We start from the raw sequence: 10906 nt of genomic DNA, 5'->3' as shown, positions 1-10906 counted from the left end.
GATCAGAATTAGACCTAATAAGTGGAACAACTCACAACAGCCCCTCACTTTTGCTTCAGTCATCTTTCAGATGTATATGGTTCATCAAAGACTAGACTGATATGATGAGACCAGCTTTACATGCATCCTCCCAGGCATCTGTCTTTTACCTCTCTGTACCCTTTTCTAGAACAGAGCCGGGTTTAAGAGGACCATTATTTATAGAGCTCTTTAAAGCACTGGTCCTTGATCTGGTACAACACCAGGCAGAACAGCAGTGACACCAAAGGCTACGTCTGCTCTGTTAAGTTCCCTCGTTCTAAAATGAGTCTCATCTTAGCAGCCACCTCTTTCCATCTCCATAATTACAGCAAAAGAAGAAGAATGATGATTAGATGATGATCACTATAGAATGATCTCTTTATTTCGACTCAAAGAGTTGGACATATAAACTGTGCTTAATCCAGATCCAGTTTCTTTCTTCAAAAATTAAATACAAATGCATTGAAAGCCGCTGTTAAGGAACCCGCGCCGCTGTTACGTCTTTATCACTGTCGCTATGGTTACAGGTAATATTCGCGGGAGTAAAAAAGGTTTGACGTTGATTCTTCGACGTATATGAGAGTCATGTTTTAAGCAGGCTAGATGTCAATACTAAACACGTTTATGAAATATTTGTAGTTAAATGAGTCATTGTAAAATTATTAATTTCAGTCATATTGATAATAATGTTAATTAATAGCCAATATGATATAATCTGAGTTTACAAAAAAATAAAATAAATAAATAAATAAATAAATAAATAAATAACCACATGGGGCTGTATCGAAGACAAAAGGTTTAAAAACAGTTTAGGTCACAGTTTAATTACACTGAAACATACATTTTGTTTGTCTGCTATTTAACAGCATGTAATCAGTCTTTTTCTTTCTTCTCCCTCTTGTACCTAAGCTAGACAGGAACAGGAGAGAAGAAAAAGCCAGAAAAAAGGGTAATTAAATATGCAGTGAAGAGCAGCAGCACTTCAGGCATAGTGAAAATCTCACTGCTGTCAGAGCTTCAGACCTGCCATCCACCGGGGAACACTAACTGCTTCCTTATTCTGAGAGACATAAGCTGGGATACGCAAGTATTTGAACACAGGGCATTTAGATGAACATACAGGGATGAGTAGGAAGCTATTATGGTCATTCTGTCAATTATAAGCACAGTGTAATTTATCGGTCTTTACCCATTACTCAATCGTGGTGTATCGCCTCATAAAAGATTAATACAGCTGACATGCCTAAAGACACCAAGTGCTTTGATTCGCTGAACAGTGCAGCATTGCATACATGTGATAAAGCAAACCTGCAAAATTAACTGCAATTTCTCCTTTCAGCAGCATAATAAAACCCTATTGTTGGCTGCATATTATGACACCTCTGTAATAAGGGCACTCTGAAATTCTTTTTGTATTTTCAATTTATGAATTTTTCTTCTCTGATATTCAGTTCAAGCATAATTAATTATGTTTAGGCCTACCACATTATCATTTCATAGTCTGTGTCTGTGTTGTAGAATTGCTTGCTTGTAGCTGTTTCTGCTGAATCTCTTTTGCTGTAACTATCCAGACCATGATTTAGTTTTGTATCTCCCCAGTGTAGGTAAGGAGTTTTCTTGCCAAAGGTTGCCTGCATCATTGGCTTCATTCTGGGACATATATTTGTTGCCTAACTTAATGCAAAAATCCCACTGTATGTGTGCAAAGAGCTGATAGGAAGCCAGAATTAAATTAGCTTTGAGTGGATCTTGGCATTTGAGTGATCTATAGCAATGAGCCAAAGAGAGAGAGAGAGCTGGAGGAAAAAGAAGATGGAGAACAAGACAATTGTGAAATGATGTCATAATTGGGGCCATTTACTATTATGTTTATGACTCAAATGTTTTCATGTCAACGTGTTTCATTAAAAATTAACATCAGGGAGGTAATCCTTTTAGCAGAGAAAGCTGACCACATGTCATAATTGGGGCAATCCTTTTAGCAGCAGAAAGATTTCAATGTCAAGTTTTTGTTGTAATGTTTTTTTCATAATGATTGTTAACAGAACTCTGAAGAATTCTTAGCATTCATTGCTGCGGTTTACTGTACATGTAGAGTATCATCCACTATAAAAACAACAAAAAGGAACCATAAGAAACCAAACTTAGAACTAGTATTAGAACTAGTGTACCATCAGAATAATTTTGAAACTGATATTTTAAGTTAAAAGCTTTAAAACAGCTGCTTTAAATCTTTGCTTTAAAGGCATTTCAAACACAACAGCCCTTCTAGTGGAGAATTAAAGTAAGAGCACCTTATAATTCAAGAGGTATATACTGAAAGAAAAAGAAAACACGGAGAAGTCAGAGGAGTGATAGAGGAGTATTAAGTAAGCCGTGATTGTAAGAGTGTTTGACACTCTTATAAGAATCATGAATAAAATACAGAAATAAATATTTATAAAATTAAAAACAGCTATGGATTCTGAACGTTTGAATGAATAGCATGCAGGAAACATCCTCGAACAGCAGAGGGCAGCATTGTATAACAACATAACACATAACTCAATGAGTATAAATGTGGAAGCATATGATCATGTTTTTTTTCTTTCTTTCTTTCTTTCTACTGCAAATATGTATTAGGGATTCATGACTCTAATTATTTCTTGGCTCTGAAAATGAACTTTTACTGATCAAAGGAACTGTTTGGCTCAGATCTTATGAAGCCACTGATACTAGCTTTGATTCGTACTTTCAGGGCACTGTTCTTTATTCATGACTTGCATTTATAATAGCTAAAAGGACACAAGGTGGCTATAGGAGAGAAACATGAGAGAAACAGTACACATGTCATTAATGACACCTGTATGTGTTGTATTTATAATAATCCTTTTATTGTGTCCTTAAAGCTGGCTGAGATAGAATGACTGCAAATACTGTATGTCCTACTAAAAAAAAATATATAAAAATAAATTTAAAATTTAAGTTAATTTTGAACAAAAATCTTGCCACTGTGATTAAATAGCTTATGTTGTGTGATAACTGTGTGTGATAATTCTCTTTCTTGAATCATTCACATACACAGACCAGATATTTCAAGCTTTAATATTATCAAGTTGCCAAAAATGTGCAGGGAAAAAATAATTTACCAATAGTCTAGATTCCACTTTAATCATTTGCAGTAATTAATGAAAATAGACGGTCATTACTGTTGCAGATTTATTGTTTTTAATCATAATTATTTATGGCTGTTATGTTCCCAATATATCTGTTAAGGATTACGTAATGTAAAGATGTTCGAGATTATTACATTCTTAATTGCATAGTTTTCAGTGACTGAGTCTGAGTGTATGTACAGAATATGTGCATATTTACATACACATGTGCAATAGGTCTGCATTTAAATGATCTGCCAGGGGTCTGCGTGTATTATTATGTGTCCCCCTTATTAAGTGCATCTGTGTGTGTGTGTGTGTGTGTGTGTATGTGTGTGTGTGTACATGTGTGACACACAAAGCAGACACACACAGTGCCAGTTTCCCCTGTAGAAGCATCTCCATGGTGTTCACTCACTCAGTATCTCTGGGTTTGGCTGGCAGAGGAGCTCAACTCTCCTTCATAGACAGACTCACAGGCTGATGCTTAATCCGTTTCATCAATGTGTATGGTCATATTTGCTCCGGTAAGACCTCTCTTTTTCTAAAACCTTTAAAGTATTAAAGTATTAGGAATTGTATTTGACCAAAATTGATTGGCACAATTACTCTACTTATTTCAAACACTGCTTAAAGCTAAAATAATAAATATAAATAATTTTTTTTTTTTCATTTATTTGTATCATTTTTTTATATACTCTATATTAACAGACTAGAAATGCAATATGAGTTGAAAGTGTGTCAGTAAGTATTTGCTCATAATTTGACAATCACAAGATAAAGTGTCTAATGAAAGTAAAGTTCGGACAGTATTTTGTGCAGTTTCTCATAGTTGCATTCTCAAAATAGTGTTTAAATGCATGCAAATATGTCTATCAGAAATCAGATGTAATTATTAGCTGCTCTTTGGGGTCGCAGCATCGGCTCCCTGTTTGTAGTCTCTCTTCCTTGAATAATTCATCTGCTCTTGTTGAAATGTGCAAAAGATCGATGCCATCTAGCTCTTTGACAGACTTTAATGATGAATCTGAGCTGAGCTAAATGCAGCATTATTGCATGTTTGTATTTGCACGTACTGTATATGCATGCATATTTATGTAAAAATTAGGTAATTAGTGTGTGTGTCTGTGTGTGTGTGTGTGTGTGTGTGTGTGTGTGTGTGTGTGTGTGTGTGTGTGTGTGTATGATTGTGTGTGTGTGTTTCTGGGTGTGCTGGCAACCCCTGGATAACCTTTGCATAATTCACTGGGTCTCATCAGAGACTCATCAAAGAAGCTACATATTTTCTTCTTTGCTTCATCTGTTCTGTGTAAGCATAGTTAATAAATGTTATATGGGATGTCTGTACATTTGATATTAATTAAACATTCACACATTTCCAAAGCTATTTTCATATAGTCTGGAGAAAGAAATAGCATAATACATTTTTTAAAACTCTCCATTCTTCTGTGTCTCTATGTCTTCCTTTGACACACACAGACCCACACACTCATAGCATAAGTATTCCAGACTGTATTTAATTAATATATACAGTGAAGGCATTAAATCTTAATTGAAATGGCCTGCTTCTTTCACCTGCTGTATCATATTAATGGAAACAGAAAGAGAGGAAGGGAGTGTGGAGAGAATAGCAGGAGACTTGGACACATTTCTTATCAAACACCTGTGTCCACAGAGAATAAAGCCCTGGCACTTCTCCAGTAAACCTCCAGCCTTTTCATTCATTATGCCAAATGCAAAACTGAATGGGTGAAAAAATATTCACATTGTGTCAGACAAACGTGTTAGTGCCTGGCATCCAGGTCTACAGTAACTGCAAGGGTTAGTGCACTTAAAAAACATCTGTGTCTACTTTTGCATGATTAATTGTGCAGCAGTTGGATGAAAGGTCATTTAAATTGACCTTAAATCAGAAAACAGGTGGATAATTAGAACAGAATGTGAGGTTAATTTGTCTTGACTTTGTGTGGTGAAGTAAAGCTACCGATGGAGAGTCTAGAGAACTGATCTTTGTCCCCTCCACATATAGGCTTATATCTTCAGGGCTTTTCACTAATATTTTGTTGTTTTTTTGTTTGTTTTTTGTTCTACAGCTTTTTGCTGTTTTAGCATTCGCAACATGTGGGGGATATTCTGGCCAGATAATGGTTAAAGTAAAATGTTTGAACAAAACCCAAAGCAACATCAGCATCAGTTTCAACTACCCATTCCGGTAAGTGTTCTTAATTACCACAACTCAATATAAGTATTATACTGCATGTCATACTGTAAACATGTATTATCAGTTTATGTAAAAAGACTTGGTTTGATATTTTTGGTTTAGTTTAGTTTTAAATATTAATTTACAAAATTATAACCTACACAATGATAGTACTGTATAAACATGCGATCAGTAATGTCTTTCCTCATTAATTTTTTAACATATAGATAGTTTTAATAAAGTGGTTAAATTGTATTTATATGCTATTATAGTCTTTATTAATATTTTGAATTAGTCTTTAATTTATATTTTCGGTTTTCATCTAAATATTAGTTTTTGTTTATTTTGTTATGTCCTTTTGTCATTTTTATTAGTTTTGGCATTTTTGATTTGGTTTATTTCTATTTCCACTTCTATTATTATGTTAATTCTATTTTTTAGTACTGCAACCTATTTCATTTCTAACGCAACATTTCTATTTTTTTTATACATTTTTAATCTAATCTTTATGATTTCATTTATAAACAAAAACAATTTTTGTGTTTTTCGTAAAAAATAATGACACCAAAGCTGGTCATCTCATGAGGGCCACCATTTTGAATTCATATGACCAGCCAAATATGATTCCCTTTATCTCAGTAATACCCAGTTATTGGCTACTTTCACTTGTAGAATAAATTAATCAAAGCTAACAACCAATTGTAAAATGGCATCAGTAATTGTAATTAAAGTGAGTGACTACTTTCAGAAGATATTTGACATATTAGTGGCATCCCATTGTCGTAGTCTTAACTTTTTAAAGATTACAAAAAGAAACTGTGCTTGAAACAAAAAGATGATGTGCTTGAAACATATTAAAGGAGCAAATTCCTATGTTTTCTCTTCCCAGTCTCCAACAGGTACACTTCAGTGCTCCTCTATGTGAAGGAACCAGGAAAGAGACTCTCTTTCTCGAGGGGGATAATGCTTCATCTGCACAGTTCTTCGTCACTGTGTCGGTCCTGGCTTTTCTCTATTCCCTTTTGGCCACAATTGTTTACATCTTCTACCAGAACAAATACAGAGAGAAGAACAGAGGTCCAGTAGTTGTGAGTGCATTTCAGAATTTCTTTAAGAAATGTATGCTGTAAAAGGAAAAGTCTGAGAGCACATACTGTGCTGAAAATCTCAATATAACTCAATTGAATCGTCAAGAACTCTTTCTGTTTATACTCCTCTTCTTTTCAATCCCTATAGGATTTCTTGGTGACTTTAGTGTTCTCTAGCCTGTGGCTGATAAGCTCAATTGCCTGGGCTAAAACTCTGTCTGGGGTGAAGACAGCCACTGATGTGCATCAAATCCTGCTGTTAATGTCTGCTTGCAGAGCCCAGGAGAACTTATGTGAGGTCTTGCAGGAGCCCATCTGGACGAATCTCAACATGTCTGTGGTGAGTAGATTATTTTTACACAGTATTGATATGGGGAAGAAAAAAATCATATCAGTTCATTAGCAATTGACATGCACTACCTTTTAAAAATATGGGGTCAGTAATACTTTTATTTTGCAAACATGCACCAAATTGATCAAAAAAGACATTTATGATGTTACAAAATTATGTTTTCAAATGAACTCTATTCATTAAAGAATCCTGGAGGGGGTATCATGGATTGCACAAAAATACAAATTATGGAAAATTACAATAAATAATAAGCAGTTTTCATCGTTGATAATAGAATTGTTTTCATTTTTCATCAGCATATTAGAATGATTTTTGAAGCCTCATCTGACACTAAAGTCTGCAGAAAACATTTCACAGGATTATTGTTTTAACTAGTTTTTTTAAATGAATGTATTTTTAGACAATACATGCATCCCCTTACGAAAAAGAAGTTTATTCAAGTGTGCTATTAGTATACTTCTTTTAAACTAAAAATAGGAAAGTATGCTTTTAGTTTACTTTTTATGTACTTCTCAGAAATGGGCTTTATGTACTTCTCAGAAATATACTTAAAATGACATTTAAGTATACTTGACTTATACTTACAAAAAGTCTAAATATACTTGAACTTTACTTAAGTATACTTAATAAAATAAACTTGAAGTATACTACTTTTTGGTAAGGGTCGTTGGTGAACACGAGAGGCTTTTTCAAACACTTATTTTTCCACAAACACAAAACTCCTTTTTAACCCCAAACTTTTGAACAGTATATTGTACATTTATATGCCTAATTATGTGGGCTTCACATAATTTGCCACCAACAAGGACTGCACAAAAGCCTAGCAACCACCCTAGAACACGCTACAAACCACCCAACACCCTCCTATCAATAAGATAGAAACCATCCACAACAGCCTAGCAACTGCTCTCAGACTTTTTAATGTTTTACAAATGTTTTAAACCTTCAGGCAAGGCTTAGTCAAGCCAGTATGTCTTAACAATCCTTTATAGGATTTATTTTCCTATAAAAATGACCAATTTACAAATATAAAATGTTATTTTCCATAATTCAAATTCCTCCTTGTGTGCTTACAGGCCTTTGGTTTTTTGAACTTCTTCCTTTGGGCTGGTAATATCTGGTTTGCCTACAAAGAGACAGGTCTGCATAAGTCTATTCAGCGCTATCCCTCCAGAACTCCCTCTGAGAAACGCGACAGCTTCAGGCAGTACAGTCAAACCAGTTTTGGTCAATCTGAAGCTGGTTTTGGCCAGAGGCTCTATAATCAAGGGAGTTTTGACTTATCAAGCGGAGGCCTCAGCCTACCCCAAACCAATCTAGGACAGCCGATGCTTTACCGACAGGTGGGGAGTCCCACATCCAGAGGCCCTCTCATATTTGTTAATGAGATGTGAGAGGGAGTGTGAGTGTGGAGCACAGAAAGAAAAGAGAAGAGAAACACTGTTGTTTTCTCAGTCATAACACAGATAATTTGCCTTTGTGAATGTGATATTTCTGTGGTGATGTAGAAATTGTGACATTTTTGTAGATATCCGTCTGCATACTGTTACTTATTCGTTTACTGTATAATTAAGTGCCATTGAATTGAAAGCTCTACCTTGATATAGTGTATTAATTTTTTTGCATATTTATAAATATATATACACACATATATAGACATATATACACATATGCATATGAAAAAATGAATTTAACATGTCAGATATGGCTCTGTGATATTTCTAATGGCATTTAGCGTTGTATGCCTATATTTTAATAGTCTATATTTTATGTTTAAATATTTCCTTTACAAAAAGTGCAGTGAAAGTACCATGGTAAACACATTGGATGGCATAACTATGGTAATTTGATATAGCCTATATTTAGAATATAATTTAGCTTTTTTTTAGCTTTCCCAAGGTATTTTAAAGGATAGTGTCAGACAAGATATGGTGTTCTTTTTGTTATGTTTTCTATGTTTTTTATGTTCTGCTATGAATAATGATTAAATACCAGTAGATGCCTGGGAAAACCAAATAGCTTGAGTCAGAGAATGGCATGGAAACCCTGTGGACCGAGGATGATGTCCAGTCGGAGATCTTTTTAATGAATCATTTTGTCTAACCATACATGGTGTTCAGAAAAATGCATGTAAAAAGATGATATCAAATCAAATGCAAAAAGTCAGTCTGTTGTTCCAGTTTATTGTAATTGTATAAATGTTACTATGTTATACTGATTGTGTCATAAAATTAAGTAATAAAATTATTCATGTTCCTCTAAATGGTTATTGTTTTTATGTGTTTCATCATGACCAATGTTACCATTACCAATTCAGATCGTTCCTGGAAAAACAATGAATGTTAAATGAACAATCTTAGTGGAAATTAAAACAAGAAACACTGAAACAGCCCCATTTGAGGACTTATAGATAATTATCTTTTATTCTATCAGTGCTTGTCCAGTTATTTTGTTTGCGGCATCTTTTACAAAAGAGACAACCTCCATGGCTGAAGCTACTTGTTTTCCCCATCAAGCCTTTTAATGAAGGGGTGTAAGGGAGCAATTAGGATCTTTTGGCCTGTCAGACTCCTATCAGAGCCATGTTGTTAACATCTCTATATCTGCAGAGTATATCCAGCACTGCAGTGAAACTAACTGCTTGCAGCTGATCCAAATTGCAGCTTTTAGGTGATCATGAGATTTTAGTCCCTGGCATGTTACGTGTGCCAAATTAAAGGTTACCACTGAGAATCTCTACAGCTGTTCAATTACAGGCCTTGGATTAACAGAGTGCACTTTAAAGAGCTTGGTAGAAAACAGAAAGAAATGACAATGGAAAGGCAGTAATGCATATCTAATTTTGATTAATAGGTGTCAAATAAAATGTACATTGTAAATATTGCCAGTATTTTTAAAGTATGTAACAGTATTTCGTAAATTGCAAATACTGTGAATACTACAAAGTTCAAGGCTTAAAGGAATAGTTCATCCAAAATAGTTCAAAATTTGATTCTGGCGGTACCCATTCACTGCAGAGGATTCCTTTGGTGAGCTGTTTTGATGAAGAAACAAACTCATCCACATCTTAGATGACCTAGATATTTCTAAATGTTTTTATTTTTTTTTTTGTAAATTATTCCTTTAAAGAGCACTTACATAGTCAGTTAATTACATAATGGCACAATTAACATCTTACATGGTGACACCGTGATGATGTTGCAATGGCAAATATGTTTTACTCTAGGGGACGCAGTCTAAGCTAATCATAGACTCAGCTGAGCAAATAAAAAGACGTCATGGTGTTTGATATTAGGAGGAACAAGTGTATGTGAAGAGGAGGCTGGACTGACCCTCGCTGTTCCTCTACTGCAGTCCAGTTTTTGTCATTCTGTTCATCCATCTGTCACTTCTGGCTCTTCGACAGGGTCATGGTCATAGGCTACATAAAGCTGGAGCTACATACATGAGTTTAGTTGCAGCCACCATCATCTATTACCTAAAACCACAAATAAATGCTTGTCTTGAATTATAGAATGAATTATTCCTGTAACTACCATAGTACACAGTGTAGAATTCAAAATTCTCAGACTACAGAACTGTATGCATTTAACTTTAAAGAAATATCTAAACATTACATGATTGTAGGAATTTTTCATAATTGTAAACATAATTGTAAATCATTTTCTAAGAAGAAAAAAGTGATATTATAACAGGGAAGTGGTATCATTTTTTTTTTATTATTATTTGTGACTGTCAGGATTAAGAGGTCTGGCTTTTTACAGTCTCAAACACAGGTCAGTATTGACTCATCAATATTTTATTTTACAGGCCTACTCATAATTCATATTCAATTATGACATTTTCCCTTACAGCAGCCAAATCAAATACAAATACTCACTTTAACCCAAAAATTACATGTAAAATAAAAACATGTAAAACATGAAGAAACTATCAAATACATGCACACATAATCATCTACACAATGGGGCAAATACTGTGCATAGCATAGCAGGACGCTGGCATAAATGTTCAGCTTTCACAGAAGGGGATGAGAAATTATCAAAGCTTTTTCATTTTCCAGTTCCTGCTGCTCTACTATCACCATGTTTCTTGTTCTTCTCACAAGTCC

The 10906-nt window shown here is 34.5% G+C and overlaps 1 protein-coding gene across 2 annotated transcripts in view; it reads left to right on the top strand.

Annotated features, from left to right (window-relative positions):
* Window positions 1-9046, top strand: part of LOC109097265 (synaptoporin-like) — a 15878-nt gene extending 6832 nt beyond the window's left edge. Inside the window, exons 1-5 of one of the 2 annotated variants that reach the window (XM_042726306.1) lie at window positions 3535-3682; window positions 5249-5367; window positions 6245-6443; window positions 6592-6783; window positions 7872-9043. In XM_042726306.1, coding sequence (XP_042582240.1) covers window positions 3659-3682; window positions 5249-5367; window positions 6245-6443; window positions 6592-6783; window positions 7872-8189 — 852 coding nt within the window. In that variant the 5' untranslated portion in view covers window positions 3535-3658 and the 3' untranslated portion in view covers window positions 8190-9043. Of the gene's footprint in view, window positions 1-3534; window positions 3683-5248; window positions 5368-6244; window positions 6444-6591; window positions 6784-7871 lie in introns of those variants that run through there. The other variant, XM_042726305.1, reaches the window with a different exon arrangement.
* The last annotated feature ends 1860 nt before the right edge of the window (window positions 9047-10906 follow it).

The sequence above is a fragment of the Cyprinus carpio genome, chromosome B6, assembly GCF_018340385.1.
Source record: "Cyprinus carpio isolate SPL01 chromosome B6, ASM1834038v1, whole genome shotgun sequence".
In the NCBI taxonomy this organism is placed as follows: Eukaryota; Metazoa; Chordata; class Actinopteri; order Cypriniformes; family Cyprinidae; genus Cyprinus; species Cyprinus carpio.
The sequence above is the reverse complement of the archived record's forward strand: the minus strand, read 5'-3'. Positions and strand labels throughout refer to the sequence as shown.